The sequence below is a fragment of the Entelurus aequoreus genome, linkage group LG27 (genome assembly GCF_033978785.1).
Source record: "Entelurus aequoreus isolate RoL-2023_Sb linkage group LG27, RoL_Eaeq_v1.1, whole genome shotgun sequence".
Classification (NCBI taxonomy): Eukaryota; Metazoa; Chordata; class Actinopteri; order Syngnathiformes; family Syngnathidae; genus Entelurus; species Entelurus aequoreus.
The window spans coordinates 2688759-2712247 of NC_084757.1; the positions used below are offsets into that span (position 1 = coordinate 2688759).

General features: G+C 34.3%; 1 protein-coding gene and 1 long non-coding RNA gene across 2 annotated transcripts in view; one reads left to right on the forward strand and one right to left on the reverse strand.

The window, feature by feature from the left end:
* Positions 1 to 23489, forward strand: part of LOC133644200 (uncharacterized) — a 95233-nt gene that overhangs the window by 60223 nt on the left and 11521 nt on the right. The window contains exon 2 of the long non-coding RNA XR_009824739.1: positions 2740 to 2852. This is a non-coding gene — a long non-coding RNA (uncharacterized LOC133644200). The remainder of the gene's footprint in view (positions 1 to 2739; positions 2853 to 23489) is intronic.
* LOC133644198 (lipoma-preferred partner homolog) overlaps positions 1 to 23489 on the reverse strand; it is a 214474-nt gene that overhangs the window by 27944 nt on the left and 163041 nt on the right. The window contains exon 5 of the mRNA XM_062038544.1: positions 12631 to 12800. Coding sequence (XP_061894528.1) covers positions 12631 to 12800 — 170 coding nt within the window. The remainder of the gene's footprint in view (positions 1 to 12630; positions 12801 to 23489) is intronic.

A 23489-nucleotide genomic window follows, 5' to 3' on the forward strand; every position in this document is an offset into this window, starting at 1 on the left:
TAGATTATTATTATTCTTTAATATCAGTAATCATTTAAACTTTTTTTTTTAAATTATTGTTTTGACCTGGTTTTTATTTATGTATTTATTTATTGTATACATGTTTTTACTTTTAAATAATAAAATAAAATAAAAACTTGGCTGGCAAAATAAATATATACACACAGTCTTTGATTAATATGTCAAAATATTTCAACGTCATTCTGTGTATTAAAATGAATTAATTAATACAACTAACTAAATTCCTATTTAGATTATTATTATTCTTTAATATCAGTAACCATTAAGAAAAAATGTATTTTATTGTTTTGACCTTGTTTTTATTTATTTATTTATTTATTGTATATATGTTTTTAGTTTTAAATAATAAAACAAAATAAAACTTGGCTGGCAAAATAAATATATACACACAGTCATTAATTAATATGTCAAAATACTTTTCATTCTGTGTATGAAAATGAATGAATTAATACAACTAACTGAATTCCTATTTAGATTATTCTTTAATATCAGTAATCATTTAAAAAAACATTTTTTATTGTTTTGACCTTGTTTTTATTTATTTATTTATTGTATAAATGTTTTTAGTTTTAAATAATAAAATAAAATAAAAACTTGGCTGGCAAAATACATTTACAAATACATTTTGATTAATATGTCAAAATATTTCAACGTCATTCTGTGTATTAAATGAATTAATTAATACAACTAACTGAATTCCTATTTAGATTATTATTCTTTAATATCAGTAATAATTTAAACATATTTTTTTAGTTTTGACCTTGTTTTTATTTATTTATTGTACACATGTTTTTAGTTTAAATAATAAAATAAAATAAAAACTTGGCTGGCAAAATATATATATATACACAGTCATTGATTAATATGTCAACATACTTTGTCATTCCGTGTATGAAAATGAATGAATTAATACAACTAACTGAATTCCTATTTAGATTATTATTATTTAATATCAGTAATCATTCAAACATTTTTTTATATTATTGTTTTGACCTTGTTTTTATTTATTTATTTATTGTATATAGGATTTTAGTTTTAAATAATAAAATAAAATAAAAACTTGGCTGGCAAAATAAATATATACACACAGTCATTGATTAATATGTCAAAAATATTTCAACGTCATTCAGTGTATTTAAATGAATTAATTAATGCAATTAACTGAATTCCTATTTAGATTATTATTAGTCTTTAATATCAGTAATCATTAAAACATATATTTTTTAGTTTTGACCTTGTTTTTATTTATTTATTGTACACATGTATTTAGTTTTAAATAATAAAATAAAATAAAAACTTGGCTGGCAAAATAAATGTATACACACAGTCATTGATTAATATGTCAAAATACTTTGTCATTTTGTGTATGAAAATGAATGAATTAATACAACTAACTGAATTCTGATTTAGATTATTATTCTTTAATATCAGTAATCATTCAAACATTTTTTTATTTTATTGTTTTGACCTTGTTTTTATTTATTTATTTATTGTATATATGTTTTTAGTTTTAAATAATAAAATAAAATAAAAACTTGGCTGGTAAAATAAATATACACACAGTCATTGATTAATATGTCAAAAATATTTCAACGTCTTTCAGTGTATTAAAATTAATGAATTAGTACAACTAACTAACTAATATATATTTTTATATTTTTAGTTTTAAATAATGAAATAAAATAAAAACTTGGCTGGCAAAATAAATATATACACAGTCATTGATTAATATGTCAAAATATTTCAACGTCATTCTGTGTATGAAAATGAATGAATTAATACAACTAACTGAATTCCTATTTAGATTATTATTATTCTTTAATATCAGTAATCATTTTAAAAAAAAATTTAAATTATTGTTTTGACCTGGTTTTTATTTATTTATTGTATACATATTTTTAAATAATTAAATAAAATAAAAACTTGGCTGGCAAAATAAATATACACACAGTCATAAATATGTCAAAATATTTCAATGTAATTCTGTGTAGGAATGAATACAATTCATTCTTTAATGTAAACATAACAATCAATACAACATACATCCATAAGCGTGGATGCATATGCAAAAGTGCAATATATTTTTCTGTACAGTAATCTATTTATTTATATCTGCACCTTATTGCTCTTTTATCCTGCTCTACAACCAGCTAATGCAACAAAATTCTGTCTTATCTGTACTGCAAATTTCAAATTTGAATGACAATAAAAGGAAGTCTAAGTCTATAATCACTTAATACATACAAAAAAAAAATATATATATTTTTTTGGATACCAAAAAAAACTTATTTTTTTTTATTCATTGTGCAATAATAGAAGAATGTTTTAATGTTCAAATTGTATCCAAAGAAGTGCAAGGTTATAGAAAAGTACTTGTAGTTAAAGAGCTGATTGGTGGAGAAGAAACAATACGTCTGGGAAGACACAAAGTGAGAAGATGAAAAGAAGCCTTCCTCATCAAGTCCGTCATCACGTCTGAGCTGACTAGCAGGTCAGGGCCCCGCCGCTCACAATGGCGCCACTCCAGAGTTCAGCCGGCGATACCGCCGCCCTTTTCATTCAAATAGCCGCCCTTTTTCTAACGCCGCCGATAATGAACGCAATTACATTCACGCCGCTCGCCGTCCGAGACCTTGGAGCGCAAAAAAAGTCCGTCGGGCGAAGATTACATTTTATGTTGTACAATCACCTTTATCTTCTTATTACTCTTCTTTCCAGTCTGACCTTCACGGCGCTCAGGACGGCGGACAATTAGCAAGACAAGCGGCGGCCCTTTTCCTCTGATGTCCCACCACTGGTGTCACCGGCGTGGACGAGACACCAGGAGACAGGTCAGCACGCGAGTGTTGTCAGTTTGTCGCTTCCCCACAAACCAATTACTGCCAAGCAGGGAATATACATTTTCATGGCTACTAACAAAAAAACGTGTTTATGACCTTTTCAATAACGTATTTTCCGGACCATAGGGCGCACCGGATTATAAGGCGCACTGCCGATGAGCGGGTCTATATTCATACAAACCAATTACTGCCAAGCAGGGAATATACATTTTCATAGCTACTAACAAAAAACGTGTTTACGACCTTTTCAATACCGTATTTTCCGGACCATAGGGCGCACCGGATTATAAGGCGCATTAAAGGAGTCATATTTGTATCGATATTTCATTGACTTTCTGCCTTGATAGTTGAAGGGATTATAATCAAAAGGAAGGTTAGATTTTAAGTAGAAGTGCTAACATTTATAATAACATATTTACCAGACCATAGGGCGCATCGGATTATAAGGCGCAATGCTGATGAGCGGGTCTATTTTCATACAAACTAATTACTGCCAAGCAGGGAATATACATTTTCATGGCTACCGTAAACATAACAAAAAAAAGGGCTTACGTCCTTCTCAATAACGTATTTTCCGGACCATAGGGTGCACCGGATTATAAGGCGCATTAAAGGAGCCATATTTGTATCTATATTTCATTGACTTTCTGCCTTGATAGTTGAAGGAGTTATAATCAAAAGGAAGATTACATTTTAAGTAGAAGTGCTAATATTTACGTTGTGTCCTTGGGCAGGACACTTCACCCTTGCCCCCCGGTGCCGCTCACACTGGTGAATGAATGTTGAATGAATGATAGGTGGTGGTCGGAGGGGCCGTAGGCGCAAATTGGCAGCCACGCTTCCGTCAGTCTACCCCAGGGCAGCTGTGGCTATGAAAGTAGCTTACCACCACCAGGTGTGAATGAATGATGGGTTTTTAACATGTAAAGCGACTTTGGGTACTTAGAAAAGCGCTATATAAATCTCAGGTATTATTATTATTATTATTTATAATACCATATTTTCCAGACCATAGGGCACACCGGATTATAAGGCGCACTGCCGATGAGCGGGTCTATATTTATATAAACCAATTACTGCCAAGCAGGGAATATACATTTTCATAGCTACTAACAAAAACCGTGTTTACGACCTTTTCGATAACGTATTTTCCGGACCATAGGGCGCACCGGATTATAAGGCGTATTAAAGGAGTCATATTTGTATTGATATTTCATTGACTTTCTGCCTTGATAGTTGAAGGAGTTATAATCAAAGGAAGGTTACATTTTAAGCAAAAATGTTAACAATTATAATACTATATTTTCCGGACCATAGGGCACACCGGATTATAAGGCGCACTGCCGATGAGCGGGTCTATATTTATACAAACCAATTACTGCCAAGCAGGCAATATACATTTTCATGGCTACTGTAAACATAACAAAAAAACGTGGTTACGACCTTTTCAATAACGTATTTTCCGGACCATAGGGCGCACCGGATTATAAGGCGCACTGCCGATGAGCGGGTCTATTTTCATACAAACCAATTACTGCCAAGCAGGGAATATACATTTTCATAGCTACCGTAAACGTAACAAAAAAAAAAGTGCTTACGTCCTTTTCAATAATGTATTTTCCGGACCATAGGGCGCACCGGATTATAAGGCGTATTAAAGGAGTCATATTTGTATTGATATTTCATTGACTTTCTGCCTTGATAGCTGAAGGGATTATAATCAAAAGGAAGATTACATTTTAAGTAGAAATGTTAACATTTATAATACCGTATTTTCCGGACCATAGGGCGCACCGGATTATAAGGCGCACTGTCGATTAGCGGGTCTATTTTCATACAAACTAATTACTGCCAAGCAGGGAATATACATTTTCATGGCTACTGTAAACATAACAAAAAAACGTGCTTACGACCTTTTCAATAATGTATTTTCCGGACCATAGGGCGCACCGGATTATAAGGCGCACTGCCGATGAGCGGGTCTATTTTCATACAAACTAATTACTGCCAACAGGGAATATACATTTTCATAGTTACTGTAAACATAACAAAAAAATGTGCTTAGGACCTTTTCAATAACGTAGGGCGCACCGGATTATAAGGCGTATTAAAGGAGTCATATTTGTATTGATATTTCATTGACTTTCTGCCTTGATAGCTGAAGGAGTTATAATCAAAGGAAGGTTACATTTTAAGTAGAAATGTTAACAATTATAATACCATATTTTCCAGACCATAGGGCGCACCGGATTATAAGGCGCACTGCCGATGAGCGGGTCTATTTTCATACAAACCAATTACTGCCAAGCAGGGAATATACATTTTCATGGCTACCGTAAACATAACAAAAAAATGTGCTTACGGCCTTTTCAATAACGTATTTTCCGGACCATAGGGCGCACCGGATTATAAGGCGCACTGCCGATGAGCGGGTCTATTTTCATACAAACTAATTACTGCCAACAGGGAATATACATTTTCATAGTTACTGTAAACATAACAAAAAAATGTGCTTAGGACCTTTTCAATAACGTATTTTCCGGACCATAAGTCGCACCGGATTATAAGGCGCATTTAAGGAGTCATATTTGTATTGATATTTCATTGACTTTCTGCCTTGATAGCTGAGGGGATTATAATCAAAAAGAAGGTTGCATTTTACGTAGGAATGTTAACATTTATAATACCGTATTTTCCGGACCATAGGGCGCACCGGATTATAAGGCGCATTAAATGAGTCATATTTGTATTGATATTTCATTGACTTTCTGCCTTGATAGCTGAAGGGATTATAATCAAAAGGAAGGTTACATTTTACGTAGAAATGTTAACATTTATAATACCGTATTTTCCGGACCATAGGGCGCACCGGATTATAAGGCGCACTGCCGATGAGCGGGTCTATTTTCATACAAACCAATTACTGCCAAGCAGGGAATATACATTTTCATGGCTACCGTAAACATAACAAAAAAATGTGCTTACGACCTTTTCAATAACGTATTTTCCGGACCATAGGGCGCACCGGATTATAAGGCGCACTGCCGATGAGCGGGTCTAGTCAGGTCTATTTTCATGTTTTGATAGCTGAAGGGATTATAATCAAAGGAAGGTTACATTTTAAGTAAAAATGTTAACATTTATAATACCGTATTTTCCGGACCATAGGGCGCACCGGATTATAAGGCGCATTAAAGGAGTCATATTTGTATTGATATTTCATTGACTTTCTGCCTTGATAGCTAAGGGGATTATAATCAAAGGAAGGCTATATTTTAAGTAGAAACACAAAAGACTACTAAAAAAACCTGCTAAAAAACCTGCTAAAAAAACCTGCTAAAAGAACTGCTAAAAAACCTGATAAAAAAACCTGCTAAAAACCTGCTAAAAAAACCTGTTAAAAAAACCTGCTAAAAAAACTGCTAAAAAAACCTGCTAAAAAACCTGCTAAAAAAACCTGCTAAAAAACTGCTTAAAAAACCTGCTAAAAAACCTGCTAAAAAAACTGCTAAAAAGACTGCTACAAAGATTAGGTAAAAAGACTGGGGTGTTCTTCGGGATTCCTAGACGGACTCGGAAGCAAAGTTCCCCCGCCCCAGAGACTCCGCCTTCACGCCGGCGCTCTAATGGCGCCACAGGGAGGCGTGCCCCCCCCCCCCGGGATGGGAGTAAGAGAAGAAGGAAGGACTTTCATTAAGAAACTCAGACTTTTGATCTGGCGCCAGAAGAACATTTATGCTGATGAAATGCATAAATAAAACTTCTTCAGTTACCCCCCCCCCCCCCCCCAATCCCCCCCGGTCGTGTCTCCGGCGCACGAGTCGGACTTGGAGAAGTTCCAGGCGAGGCGACCACAATCCCAGTGAGTGCCTCGCAAAGCGGATGATTTAGGAGCCGCCGCTGCGCTCGGGTCTCTTTCCTGCACGCCTGGCGTGGAAGTGAGATCATTTGTTGCCGCATCACGGGACTTCACTTAAAGAGGAACTGCACCGTGGGCGGCATAGCTCACTTGGTAGAGTGGCCGTGCCTGCAACTCGAGGGTTCCGGGTTCGATCCCCGCTTCCGCCGTCCTAGTCACTGCCGTTGTGTCCTTGGGCACGACACTTTACCCGCCTGCACCCAGTGCCACCCACACTGCTTTACATGTAACTTACATATTGGGGTTCACTATGTAAAGCGCTTTGAGTCACTAGAGAAGAGCGCTATATAAATATAATTCACTTCACTTTTTTTTTGGGAATTCTGCCTATCGTTCACAATCATTAAGAAAAGACATGACGACGTATGCTTTTTTTTTTTTTTTGCATTCTAAACATTAAATAAATGTGATCAAAAGGAGCCTATAAGAGACGTTCAATTCTGCCTATAAAGCCCTAAAAAAAAAACACCTCCATTAGCAGTGTTTCCCATAAACTGCCAAGATACCTGTGGCGGTGGGGGCGTGGCTATGGGCGTGGTCACCACGACATCATCGAACAATTTGCATAATTTACTACAATGATATGATTTTCTCTAAAAAGGCTCAAAAAATGTATACTTACTAATTAATAATAACAGTTTTGTTTTAAACGTCCATCCATCCATTTTACAATATAATTACAGCACTTTATGTACATATTTATATACAGATTTGAACAATAATAGTTAATCACTGAAATATATTTATTAATTGTGGTTCTTACAAAAAATATATCTTATAAAATATAAAAGCTAAAATGTCTCATAAAGCTCTGCCCCTTTAATTAGTGCATACTAAATCATTTAACTTTAGCCTACTACTACAAGCATATTATTTACCAGCAACATAAAGTGAAACAGAGGCAGAGGTGTCCTGCCACAGTCAGTAACAAATAAACAGAAAACAGTAGTGGTGGTAGATAGACACAGAGCTTCATCAAACATCTGATCCACTGAACAAAGAGCTCCAAAAATCTTGAACTTTCACTGCCATCAGTTTTACTCCCTACACTTAACCATGTGTTTCCTACTGCCTGCAGACTTTGCACCCTTTGTTATATACACATGTTGTGTTTCTAAATACATTTAATAAAGTCAAATACACATAAGGCAACAAGAGAAGTATCCTACACTTCTCTTTTGTAAAGTAAATGTGAACAGCCGATATGGGCATCTACATCAACTATATGTTTTGCCTGAGAAGCTGGAGAGGACTAAAAAAAAAAAATAATAAAAAAAATAATTAAAAAAAATAAATAAAAAATAAATAAAATATTTTATTTGTGGCGGACGTAATTCTTTCCTGGCGGGCCGCCACAAATAAATGAATGTGTGGGAAACACTGATTAGGGTTTTAATATACAAAGCCCAAAAGCAGTGAAGTTGTCACGTTGTGTAAATGGTAAATAAAAAGAGAATACAACAAATCCTTTTCAACTTATATTCAATTGAATAGACTGCAAAGACAAGATATTTCATGTTCACACTGACAAACTTTGTTAGTTTTTGCAAATAATCATGAACTTAGAATTGAATGGCAGCAACACAATGCAAAAAAGGCATTTTTACCAGTGTGTTACATGGCCTTTCCTTTTAACAACACTCAGTAAAGGTTTGGGAAGTGAGGAGACACATTTTTGAAGTGGAATTCTTTCCCATTCTTGCTTGATGTACAGCTTAAGTTGTTCAACAGTCTCCCTTCTCATATTTTAGCCTTCACATTTTCAATGTCTGGACTACAGGCAGGCCAGTCTAGTACCCGCACTCTTTTACTATGACTGTTGTAACACCTGGCTTGGCGTTGTCTTGCTGAAATAAGCAGGGGCGGTCCATGATAACGTTGCTTGGATGGCAACATATGTTGCTCCAAAAGCTGTATGTACCTTTCAGCATTAATGGTGCCTTCACAGATGTGTAAGTTACCCATGTCTTGGCCACTAATACACCCCCACATGCTGCCTTTTACACTTTCACCCTAGAACAGTCCGGATGGTTCTTTTCCTCTTTGGTCCACAGTTTCCAAAAACAATTTAAAAATGACCACAGAACACTTTTCCACTTTGTATCGGTCCATCTTAGATGAGCTCGGGCCCAGCAAAGCCGGCGGCGTTTCTGGGTGTTGTTGATAAATGGCTTTGGCTTTGCATAGTAGAGTTTTAACTTGCACTTACGGATGAAGCGACCAACTGTAGTTACTGACAGTGGGTTTCTGAAGTGTTCATGAGCCCATGTGGTGATATCCTTTACGCACGGATGTCGCCTTTTTGATGCAGTATCGCCTGAGGGGTCGAAGGTCCATAATATCATGGCTTACGTGCAGTGATTTCTCCAGATTGTCTGAACCTTTTGATGATATTACGGAGCGTAGATAGCGAAATCCCTAAATTCCTTGCAACAGCTGGTTGACAAATGTTGTTCTTCAACAATTTGCTCAGGCATTTGTTGACAAAGTGGTGACCCTCGCCCCCGTCCTTGTTTGTGAATGACTGAGCATTTCATGGAATCTACTTTTATACCCAATCATGGCACCCACCTGTTCCCAATTTGCCTGTTCACCTGTGGGATGTTCCAAATAAGACTTTGATGAGCATTTCTCACTCTTTTTTGCCACTTGTGCCAGCTTTTTTGGAACATGTTGCAGGCATCAAATTCCAAATGAGCTAATATTTGCAAACAATAACAAAGTTTGTCAGTGTGAACATGAAATATCTTGTGGGGCTTTGGAAGAATGCTTGGCGGGGACAGACAACATGGAGAAAATTATAACTGGGGATCTGAACACAGATATTCAACGCAAAGATGCGCCTGTCTTCAGATCCTTCAGCAAGTTTTGTAATCTGCACGGTCTTTCCCAGCTAATAGCGCTACCCACAAGGGTGTGTGATTCCACCCAATCAACCATAGATCTCATTCTCACTTCAGACCGGCCTAAAATAAAAAATAGTGGGGTCATGATCTGTGGTCTTAGCGACCACTATCTAACCTTCTGCACCCGTAAAATAGCTAAACCTAAAGCCAATGGCCACATAACAGCCCAATCCAGATCCCTCAAAAAATACTCCAATGACAATTTCAATTTAAAATTAGATGAGTGGGACTGGTCCCCTGTGCTCGCGAGCAACCTGGTCGATGTTGCTTGGGATCGCTTCAAAACGGCGTTCCTAAAGATACTAAATGACATGGCTCCCGTGAAAACAGTCAGGATCAAAGCCCGCTCGGAACCATGGATGAATCCGGACCTATTAGCTGCCATAAAAGACAGAGACAGGAAATACTCTGAATACCAAAAATGTAAAACAGAAGTAGATAAACAACCCAATAATATCAACCTCAAATTACTCCTTTCAACTCTCAAAAAGCAATGCAATAAATTAAGAAATAAGTCAACCAACCTGACTAAATCCTTAAAAAAAAATTACATTAACGACAAAATAGAGGAAAACACGAATAAGCCACGTGAGCTCTGGAAAATTCTCAACAACCAGCTTCCTGGTTGCAGCCAGAAACTTAAAACAAGACTCACCAACATCAGCATCAAGGAGGGTGACTCCCTCATTACAGACAAAATGGAGGTAGCTAGCAGACTTAACGCCTTTTTCACCAGCATAGCTGCAACTCTTGTCAACAAGCTGTCCCACCACTCTGGTCGCTTTGGTGTAGAACACATTAAAGCCTTCTACAGAAAGCTAGGAGTATCCAACAATGATTTCAAATTAGAAATGGTCACAGCTGATGAGGTGTTTAAAAAATTGAGCGCGCTCCACCCTAACAAGGCCACCGGCCTTGATAATATTCCCTCCAGATTCCTCAGGGACTCTGCCTCCATCATTGCCCCGATCATCACGCACATAATAAACCTATCAATTACACAAGGCCAAGTACCAAAAGATTTTAAGATAGCAAGAGTAACTCCCCTCTTTAAAAAAGGAAGCAAATTGGAACCTGGCAACTACCGACCTGTTTCTATTCTCAGCTCCATTTCGAAAGTAATGGAGAAAATAGTTTATGAACAGGTCGATAGTTACCTTGCCACTAATAAACTCATGTACAAATTCCAATCCGGCTTCAGAACTAACCACTCTACTGACACATGCCTTCTCTATCTGACCGACCACATCAAACATGAGGTGGACGCGGGCAAATACTGCGGCATGGTCATGCTGGACCTTCAGAAGGCCTTTGACACCGTTAACCACGCTATACTGTTGGATAAGCTCAGAGCAATCGGATTTAACAAAACCTCTTGGAGCTGGATGCAGTCTTACTTGGAGGGGAGGGAGCAGGTGGTAGAGGTGAACGGCACCGTGTCCCCCCCCCTCTCGGTGAGCTGTGGAGTCCCCCAAGGCAGTATATTGGGACCTTTACTGTTCCTAATATACATAAACGACATGTCATCGGCATGTGACTGTGAATTGTTTTTGTTTGCGGATGACTCTGCCTTGCTGGTATCAGACAAGGACAAGTCACAGGTGGAGAAAATCCTCAGTGCTGAGCTCTGTAGAACTTGCACCTGGCTCGCTGACAACAAGCTATCAATCCACTTGGGTAAAACAGAATCCATCCTGTTTGGGTCCCACATCAAACTTAAGAGAGTCAATCACTTCACCATAAAAGTAGGTGACAGTGTCATCACCAGGAAAGATGAGGTCACCTACCTAGGTTCCATTCTAGAGGCTAACCTTTCCTGTGATAAAATGGCAACCAAGGTAATCAAAAAGGTTAACCAACGAACGAGATTTCTCTACAGAATTTCCTCTCTGGTCAACAAAAGCACCTTGAGGATTCTGGCGGGAACTCTCGTTCAACCCTTTTTCGATTACGCATGCACCTCCTGGTACCCTAGCACCTCCAAAACCCTCAAATCTAAACTCCAAACATCTCAGAACAAGCTAGTCAGGTTACTTCTAGACCTCCACCCCAGATCCCACCTCACTCCTACCCACTTCTCTAAAGTGGGCTGGCTCAAGGTGGAGGACAGAGTTAAACAACTTGCACTGAGCCTAGTCTATAAAATCCGCTACACCTCCCTAATACCGAAGTACATGTCAAACTACTTCCTTAATGTAAATGACCGCCATAACCACAACACCAGGGGGTGCTCCACTAACCACGTTAAACCCAGATTCCGAACTAACAAAGGTCTTAACTCATTCTCTTTCTATGCCACATCAATGTGGAATGCGCTCCCAACAGGTATAAAAGAAAGGGCATCTCTATCCTCCTTCAAAACCGCTATAAAAGTTCACCTCTAGGCAGCTACAACCCTAAACTAACACCCTCCCCGGATTGCTAATAATCAAATGTAAACAATCAAATGCAGATTCTTTTTCTTATGCCTTCTGATCTCTCTCTCTCTCTCTCTCTCTCTCTCTCTCTCTCTCTCTATGTCCACTACTTGATGTCCATATCCCCACCCCCCCACCCCACCCCCCTCCACACTCCTGATTGTAAATAATGTAAATAACTAATGTGATTATCTTGTGTGATGACTGTATTATGATGATAGTATATATGATAGTATATATCTGTATCACGAATCAATTTAAGTGGACCCCGACTTAAACAAGTTGAAAAACTTATTCGGGTGTTACCATTTAGTGGTCAATTGTACGGAATATGTACTTCACTGTGCAACCTACTAATAAAAGTCTCAATCAATCAATCAATTGTCTTTGCAGTCTATTCAATTGAATATAAGTTGAAAAGGATTTGTTGTATTCTCTTTTTATTTACCATTTACACATCTTTGTAGAAGCGACGCCAAGTTAAGTGTGAGGTGAGGGCTGACTTTAAAGGTGTGGCAGAGACTTACCACGTAACATGGCTCGCAGTAGGCCTTCTTCTCCACGGCGTAGAAGGGCCGGCCGCGCAGCTTGCTGCTGCAGGTCATGCACACGAAGCAGTCCACGTGGAACACCTGCTCCATGGCCGTGCAGCCCGTGCCCTCGCCCACCACGTTCTCCCCGCAGCTGGCACAGCGCCCTGGGGGAGGGGACAAGAGTGAGAGGGGGCACACGCATCTCCAATAAAAAACATGGGAAATCATCGGATATATTTTGTCTCCTGGTCCTAATTTCCAGTCATAAAAATATCAACATAAAAGTGTTGAAAATTATTTATCTTTTTTTTTTTTTTCCAACATTCAACACCAAAATCTCTTGATCAACTTCAGATTAATTTGTAAATTATATGTTTTTTTTGGTTTGTTTTATGCCCTTTATGCCATGTTTTTTATGGCAAACACAAAATATGGGATATTTTCCCCAAAAATATATCGTATAAATCAATAGTTCATAACATTGATTTTGATTCATTATTATTTTTTAACACTGAGTTTTGAAAAAACATCCACTAAAAATAATGGGGATTTGAAAGGACCCCACTCATAAAAAGTGTTCAAAACAAATCAGATTTTTTTATTTTTATTAACATTTAAATTCAAATGTATTCGTTGATTAAAAGCTTTTATTTTTTAAATGTTTTTTTTGTTTTGTTTAATGCCCTTTATGTAATAGAAAACACACGAAATATGCAATATTTTACCCAAAAAATATTTAAAAGTGGAATATTTGATGTGATTGGAGCTTTGAATGGGTCAATAGTTCATAACATTGATTTTTATTTTTTTTAAATTTTTTTTTAACAGTGAGTTTTCAAAAAAAAAAAATCCACTAAAATTCTTGGGGATCTAAAAGGGCCACACTCATAAAAGTGTTAAATATCATTTATATTTTTTTGTTTCAACTTTCTGCACCAAAATCTCTTGATCAACTTCAGATTAATTCGTAAATCAGGTTTTTTTTTCTTCATTTTTTTATGCCCTTTATGTCATAAAAAACTTTAGTTTTTTTTATGGCAAACACAAAATATGCGATATTTTCCCTCAAAATATTTAAATGTGGAATAATTGATGTGATTGGAGCCTTGAATAGGTCAATAGTTCATAACAACATTGATTTTGATTCATTATTATTTTTTAACAGTGAGTTTTGAAAAACAATCCACTAAAATACTTGAAGATCTAAAAGGGCCACACCCATAAAAGTGTTAAAAAATATTTATAATTTTTGTTTTAATTTCAACACCTCAATATCTAGTTTAACCTCAGATTTATTCGTTAGTCATAATATTTTGTTATGGTTGTTTTTTATGGCAAACAAAAAATATGAGATATTTCCCCCCAAAATATACAGTATAGATCAATAGTTCATAACATTGATTTTGATTTATTATTATTTTTTAACAATGAGTTGTGAAAAAACATCCACTAAAATTATTGGGGATTTGAAAGGGCCCCACTCATAAAAAGTGTTCAAAACAAATCAGATTTTTTTTATTTATCAACACTTAAATTCAAATGTATTCGTTGATTAAAAGCTTTTATTTTTTAAATGGGTTTTTTTTGTTTTGTTTTATGCCCTTTATGTAATAGAAAACAAACGAAATATGTAATATTTTACCCAAAAAATATTCAAAAGTGGAATATTTGATGTGATTGGAGCTTTGAATGAGTCAATGCTTCATAACATTGATTTTTATTCTTTTTATTTTTTTTAACAGTGAGTTTTCACAAAAAAAAAATCCACTAAAATTCTTGGGGATCTAAAAGGGCCACACTCATAAAAGTGTTAAATATAATTTATATTTTTTTGTTTCAACTTTCTACACCAAAATCTCTTGATCAATTTCAGATTAATTCGTAAATCACGTTTTTAAATTTTTTTTTATGCCCTTTATGTCATAAAAAACTTTAGTTTTTTTATGGCAAACACAAAATATGCGATATTTTCCCTCAAAATATTTAAATGTGGAATAATTGATGTGATTGGAGCCTTGAATAGGTCAATAGTTCATAACAACATTGATTTTGATTCATTATTATTTTTTAACAGTGAGTTTTGAAAAGCAATCCACTAAAATACTTGAAGATCTAAAAGGGCCACACCCATAAAAGTGTTAAAAAATATTTATAATTTTTGTTTTAATTTCAACACCTCAATATCTAGTTTAACCTCAGATTTATTCGTTAGTCATAATATTTTGTTATGGTTGTTTTTTATGGCAAACACAAAATATGAGATATTTCCCCCCAAAATATACAGTATAGATCAATAGTTCATAACATTGATTTTGATTTATTATTATTTTTTAACAATGAGTTGTGAAAAAACATCCACTAAAATTATTGGGGATTTGAAAGGGCCCCACTCATAAAAAGTGTTCAAAACAAATCAGATTTTTTTTATTTATCAACACTTAAATTCAAATGTATTCGTTGATTAAAAGCTTTTATTTTTTAAATGTTTTTTTTTTGTTTTGTTTTATGCCCTTTATGTAATAGAAAACAAACGAAATATGTAATATTTTACCCAAAAAATATTCAAAAGTGGAATATTTGATGTGATTGGAGCTTTGAATGAGTCAATGCTTCATAACATTGATTTTTATTCTTTTTATTTTTTTTAACAGTGAGTTTTTAAAAAAAAAAATCCACTAAAATTCTTGGGGATCTAAAAGGGCCACACTCATAAAAGTGTTAAATATAATTTATATTTTTTTGTTTCAACTTTCTGCACCAAAATCTCTTGATCAACTTCAGATTAATTCGTAAATCACGTTTTAAATTTTATTTTTTATGCCCTTTGTCATAAAAAACTTTAGTTTTTTTATGGCAAACACAAAATGTGCGATATTTTCCCTCACAATATTTAAATGTGGTATAATTGATGTGATTGGAACCTTGAAAAGGTCAATAGTTCATAAAAACATTGATTTTGATTCATTATTATTTTTTAACAGTGAGTTTTGAAAAACAATCCACTAAAATACTTGAAGATCTAAAAGGGCCACACTCATAAAAGTGTTAAAAAATATTTATAATTTTATTTTTTTGTTATGGTTGTTTTTTATGGCAAACACAAAATATGAGATATTTCCCCCCAAAATATACAGCATAGATCAATAGTTCATAACATTGATTTTGATTTATTATTATTTTTTAACAATGAGTTTTGAAAAAACATCCACTAAAATTATTGGGGATTTGAAAGGGCCCCACTCATAAAAAGTGTTCAAAATAAATCAGAATTTTTTTATTTTATTAACACTTAAGTCTCTAAATCAAATTCAAATGTATTCGTTGATTAAAGCTTTTATTTTTTAAATGTTTTTTTTGTTTTGTTTTATGCCCTTTATGTAATAGAAAACACATGAAATATGCAATATTTTACCCAAAAAATATTTAAAAGTGGAATATTTGATATGATTGGAGCTTTGAATGAGTCAATAGTTCATAACATTGATTTTTATTCTTTTTTTTTTTTAACAGTGAGTTTTGAAAAAAAAATAAAATCTACTAAAATTCTTGAGGATCGTGTTAAAAATAATTTATATTTTTTTGTTTCAACTTTCTGCACCAAAATCTCTTGATCAACTTCAGATTAATTCGTAAATCAGGTTTTTTTTCCTTCATTTTTTTATGCCCTTTATGTCATAAAAAACTTTAGTTTTTTTTATGGCAAACACAAAATATGCGATATTTTCCCTCAAAATATTTAAATGTGGAATAATTGATGTGATTGGAACCTTGAATAGGTCAATAGTTCATAACAACATTGATTTTGATTAATTATTATTTTTTAACAGTGAGTTTTGAAAAACAATCCACTAAAATACTTGAAGATTTAAAAGGGCCACACCCATAAAAGTGTAAAAAATTATTATAATTTTTGTTTTAATTTCAACACCTCAATATCTAGTTTAACCTCAGATTTATTCGTTAGTCATAATCTTTTGTTATGGTTGTTTTTTATGGCAAACACAAAATATGATATATTTTCCCCCAAAATATACAGTATAGTTCATAACATTGATTTTGATTCTTTTTTTTTTTTTTAACAATGAGTTTTGAAAAAACATCCACTAAAATTTGTGGGGATTTAAAAAGGGCCCCACTGATAAAAGTGTTAAAAATCAATCATAATTTATTTTTTTCATCAACACTTAAGTCTCTAAATCAAATTCAAATGTATTTGTCGATTAAAAGCTTTTATTTATTTTTTATGTTTTTGTTTTGTTTTATGCCCTTTATGTAATAGAAAATATGCAATATTTTACCCAAAAAATATTTAAAAGTGCAATATTTGATGTGATTGGAGCTTTGAATGGGTCAATAGTTCATAACATTGATTTGTATTCTTTTTTTTTTTTTTAAACTGAGTTTTGAAAAAAAAAAAACTCCACTAAAATGATTGGGGATCTAAAAGGGCCACACTCAAAAAAGTGTTTTTTTTAACTTTCAATACCAAAAGCTCGAGATCAACTTCAGATTAATTGTTAATTAAGTTTTTTTTCATGTTTTTTTTGTTTGTTTTATGCCATGTTTTTTAATGGCAAACACAAAAACATGCAATATTTTCCCCAAAAATATTTAAAAGTGGAACAATTGATGTGATTGGAGCCTTGAATAGGTCAATAGTTCATAACAACATTGATTTTGATTCATTATTATTTTTTTAACAGTGAGTTTTGAAAAAATATATTGGGGATCTAAAAAGGGCCACACTCATAAAAGTGTCAAAAATTATTTATATATATATATTTTTTCAAACTTTCAACACCTCAATCTCTAGATCAAATTCAGATTGATTTGTTAATTGTATGTTTTTTTCATGTTTTTTGTTTGTTTGTTTTATGCCCTTTATGTAAAAAAAAAACTGTTTCTTTATGGCAAACACAAAATATGTGATATATTCCCCCAAAATATTTAAATGTGGAATATTTGATGTGATTGGAGGCTTCACTAGGTCAATATATCAATACATAGATTGTGATTCATTAATATTTTTTAACAATTAAGTCCGTAAGTCCACTAACATTCTTGGGGATCTAAAAGGGCCACACTGGGTTGAAAAAAATAAATAAATATATATATATATATATATATATATATATATATATATATATATATATATATATATATAATTTTTTTTATTTTTTATTAATATTTTTTAACAATCTAACGATCTCAAAGGGCCACACTGGGTTGAAAAAAAAAAAATATATATATATATATATATATATATATATATATATATATATATATATATATATATATATATATATATATATACTGTATATATATATTATTTTTTTTATTTTTTATTAATATTTTTTAACAATTAAGTTTAGAAAAAAATCCACTAACATTCTTGGGGATCTGGAAGGGCCACACTGTGTTGAAAATAAATAAATAAATACAAAATAAATAAATAATAATATATATATATATATATATATATATATATTTTTTTTTTTTTCACTTTGAAATCAAAATCTCAAGATCAACTTCAGATTTATTTGTTATTTATAAGCTTTTTTTCATGATTTTTTTGGGTTTGTTTTATGCCTTTTGTCTGTTGTTTTTTATGGCAAACACAAAATATGAGATATTTGCCCCACAAAATATTTAAAAGTGGAATATTTGATGTGATTGGAGGCGACACTTGGTCAATAGTTCATAACATTGATTTTGAGTCATTATTTTTATATAAAAATCCACTAAAATTCTTGGGGATCTAAAAGGGCCACACTGTTAAAAAAATAAAATAAAATAAATAAATAAATAAATTACCAAAAAAAAAAAAAAAATATATATATATATATATATATATATATATATATATATATATATATATATAGTATATACCGTATTTTTCGGAGTATAAGTTGCACCGGAGTATAAGTCGCACTGGAGCCTGGCCTAACTATGAAAAAAACTAGGTCAATAGTTCATAACATTGATTTTGATTCATTATTTTTATATAAAAATCCACTAAAATTCTTGGGGATCTAAAAGGGCCACACTGTTAAAAAAATAAAATAAAATAAAATAATAAATAAATTACAACAACAAAAAAAAAAATATATATTTTTTTTTAACTTTGAAACCAAAATCTCTAGATCAACTTCAGATTTATTTGTTATTTATAAGCTTATTTTCATGTTTTTTTTTGCTTGTTTTATGCCGTTTGACCTTTGTTTTTTATGGCAAACACAAAATGTGTGATATTTGCCCCAAAAAATATTTCAAATTGAAATATTTGATGTGATTGGAGGCTTCACTAGGTCAATAGTTCATAACGTTGATTTTGATTCATTATTTTTGTATAAAAATCCACTGAAATTTTTGGGGATCTAAAAGGGCCACACTGTTAAAAAAATAAAAAAATAAATTACAAAAAAAAAAAATATATATATATATATATATATATATATATATACAGTATATACCGTATTTTTCGGAGTATAAGTCGCACCGGAGTATAAGTCGCACTTGCTGAAAATGCACAATAAAGAAGGAAAAAAACATATATAAGTTGCACTGAAGACCGGCCTAACTATGAAAAAAACTGCGACTTATAGTCCGAAAAATACGGTATATATATATATATATTTTTTTTTTTTTTTTACTTTGAAACCAAAATCTCTAGATCAACTTCAGATTTATTTGTTATTTATAAGCTTTTTTTCATGATTTTTTTGGGTTTGTTTTATGCCTTTTTTCCGTTGTTTTTTATGGCAAACACAAAATATGAGATATTTGCCCCACAAAATATTTAAAAGTGGAATATTTGATGTGATTGGAGGCGACACTTGGTCAATAGTTCATAACATTGATTTTGATTCATTATTTTTATATAAAAATCCACTAAAATTCTTGGGGATCTAAAAGGGCCACACTGTTTAAAAAATAAAATTAAAAAAATAAATAAATAAATTACCAAAAAAAAATAAAATATATATATATATATATATATATATATATATATATAGTATATACCGTATTTTTCGGAGTATAAGTTGCACCGGAGTATAAGTCGCACTGGAGCCTGGCCTAACTATGAAAAAAACTAGGTCAATAGTTCATAACATTGATTTTGATTCATTATTTTTATATAAAAATCCACTAAAATTCTTGGGGATCTAAAAGGGCCACACTGTTAAAAAAATAAAATAAAATAAAATAATAAATAAATTACAACAAAAAAATATATATATACATTTTTTTTTTTTTTACTTTGAAACCAAAATCTCTAGATCAACTTCAGATGTATTTGTTATTTATAAGCTTATTTTCATGTTTTTTTTTGTTTGTTTTATGCCGTTTGACCGTTGTTTTTTTATGGAAAACACAAAATATGCGATTTTTGCCCCAAAAAATATTACAAATTGAAATATTTGATGTGATTGGAGGCTTGAATAGATCAATAATTCGTAACATTGATTTTGATTCATTATTATTTTTGAGCAATGACAGTTTTAAAGGAAGAAAACAGCCTGAATGGCAACTTTGTGTTATTAGAGGCAACGTTTTCTCGTTACATTTCACCCGTTTGCTCTTTTATTCCACTTTTTTTTCTCGTAATACCATTTGCAGGCCGTGAAGAAACGGGGTGTACGGTGCAGGATGAGTGACTTCCTGTCCGTGCACGCACACGGCGAGTAGACGCACGGCGGCGGCGGCGGCAGACAGACGGCAACAACAGGAAGATGATAAAAGTGTCGCTGCGACTGATAAAACTAACTTTGCAAAAGAGGTCACGAGCGAAGCCAAAAGATATTATTGCGGGCAAAAAGAGGCTGATTGCGCGGCGCGGCGGCATTTGGATATCTTTAATTGAGTTGGAGATATCTTTAATTGAGTTTAAGATGTCCTCAACTCAATGCAAGTTATCTTCAAGCCAATTAAAGCCTCTGTGGCTTTCATTAGCGCTATCTTCCCGTAAGAGGCTTGAAAAGGATATCAGACAAGCGTTGTTTGGCGACACATCTGACACCGTGATGCCATCGCTCACCGCACTTTCATCTTGGGGAAAAAAAGAAACTATTAAAAGGCCGATTCTGTGTGGTTTTTTACCCCCCCAATCCGACGCCAAACGCCGCCGCTGATTATTTGATGTTGGCGCTCAAAGGGAATCCTTCTCAGGTGTCAACACAAACTTGTGAACATCAAACATGGCCGACTCACGACTTGTTATCTTTTGGCCGCGTGAAGGCGCCCCGAGGAGAGACACACGCTCCAAAACTTTCGCCAAAATCGTCCGTTGTATTGACGACCACGACGACTGTAATGTAACGACTGTTGTGTAATGACTGTAATGTAACGACTGTTGTGTAATGACTGTAATGTACCGACTGTAATGTAACGACTGTAGTGTAACGACTGTAACGTAACGACTGTAATATAACGACTGTAACGTAACGACTGTAATGTAACGACTGTAATGTAACGACTGTAATGTAACGACTGTAATGTAACGACTGTAGTGTAACAACTAATGTAACGACTGTAGTGTAACAACTAATGTAACGACTGTAATATAACGACTGTAATGTAACGGCAGTAATGTAACGACTGTAATGTAACGACTGTAATGTAACGGCTGTAGTGTAATGACTGTAATGCAATGACTGTAATGTAACGACTGTTGTGTAACGACTGTAATGTAATGACTGTAGTGTAACGGCTGTAATGTAACGACTGTAATGTAACGACTGTAATGTAACGACTGTAGTGTAACGACTGTAATGTAACGACTGTAATGTAAGGACTGTAGTGTAACGACTGAATGTAATGACTGTAATGTAACGACTGTAGTGTAACGACTGTAATGTAACAACTGTAATGTAATGACTAATGTAACGACTGTAATGTAACGACTGTAATGTAATGACTGTCGTGTAACGACTGTAATGTAATGACTGTAGTGTAACGGCTGTTGCGTAACGACTGTAATGTAATGACTATAGTGTAACGACTGTAATGTAATGACTGTTGTGTAACGACTGTAGTGTAATGACTGTAATGTAACGACTAATGTAACGACTGTTGTGTAATGACTGTAATGTAACGACTGTTGTGTAATGACTGTAATATAACGACTGCAATGTAACGACTGTTGTGTAACAACTGTAATGTAATGACTGTAATGTAATGACTAACGTAACGACTAATGTAACGACTGTAGTGTAACGACTGTAGTGTAACGACTGTAATGTAACGACTGTAGTGTAACGACTGTAATGTAACGGCTGTAATGTAACAACTGTAATGTAACAACTGTAATGTAACGACTGTAATGTAATGACTGTAATGTAATGACTAATGTAACGACTGTAATGTAATGACTAATGTAATGACTGTAATGTAACGACTGTAATGTAATGACTGTAGTGTAACGACTGTAATGTAATGACTGTAGTGTAACGACTGTTGTGTAACGACTGTAATGTAATGACTGTAGTGTAACGACTGTAATGTAATGACTGTAATGTAACGACTGTAATGTAATGACTGTAGTGTAACGACTGTAATGTAACGACTGTAATGTAATGACTGTAGTGTAACGACTGTAATGTAATGACTGTAATGTAACGACTGTAATGTAACGACTGTAATGTAATGACTGTAGTGTAACGACTGTAATGTAATGACTGTAGTGTAACGACTGTTGTGTAACGACTGTAATGTAATGACTGTAATGTAACAACTGTAATGTAACAACTGTAATGTAATGACTGTAGTGTAACGACTGTAATGTAATGACTGTAGTGTAACGACTGTAATGTAACGACTGTAATGTAATGACTGTAGTGTAACGACTGTAATGTAATGACTGTAATGTAACGACTGTAATGTAACGACTGTAATGTAATGACTGTAATGTAACGACTGTAATGTAATGACTGTAGTGTAACGACTGTAATGTAATGACTGTTGTGTAACGACTGTAATGTAATGACTGTAGTGTAACGACTGTAATGTAATGACTGTAATGTAACGACTGTAAATGTGACACCATCTTTACCCTCCATGATGGTGGCACCAATCACAACCACTTGCACCACCTCCAACTTCACTTGGAGGTGTTTCCTCGCCTCCATCATTAAGGGTGTGCTGGTGTGGAGTCCTGGTTGTTTCGCCGCTAAGCTGCTCACCGTGTAAACGCCTTGAGGTAACGGCGGAGGCGAATGGCCGCCGTGTTACAGACGACTGACACGTGAATTCACCAGCAGTTTATCAGCCCGCACGTTTGATTCCAGGCCGTCCCACAGCGCCGTGTGCACCTGAATGACACCACACCTGGTGCACGCAGGCAGATTCCACAGAGCAGTGAAGGCACATCTGGGGGGACACGTGGAATCACAAGCAGGGTAATCACACAGCCGGGGGTGGGGGTGGGGGGGTGAGCCAGTTAGCAGTTAGTGGCGTGGGATCACAGGCCGTCTACGGCGAGTGGATGCCAAACACGTCCTGCGAGGGTTCCCGCCTTAAGCCAGCGAGAAGGAAAAACTTCGCGGAAATCCTTTTGGCGCTTTGTCACGGCGACGAGCTCTCGGGAGCCATCTGAGCACACCACCGCTGCACCCTGAGTGTGGTGTAGTGTGTACTCTAAGTGTGTATGTACTCTAAGTGTGCATGTACTCTAAGTGTGTATGTACTCTAAGTGTGTATGTACTCTAAGTGTGTATGTAGGTGTGTATGTACTGTAAGTGTGTATGTAGGTGTGTATGTACTGTAAGTGTGTATGTACTGTAAGTGTGTATGTACTGTAAGTGTGTATGTAGGTGTGTATGTACTGTAAGTGTGTATGTAGGTGTGTATGTACT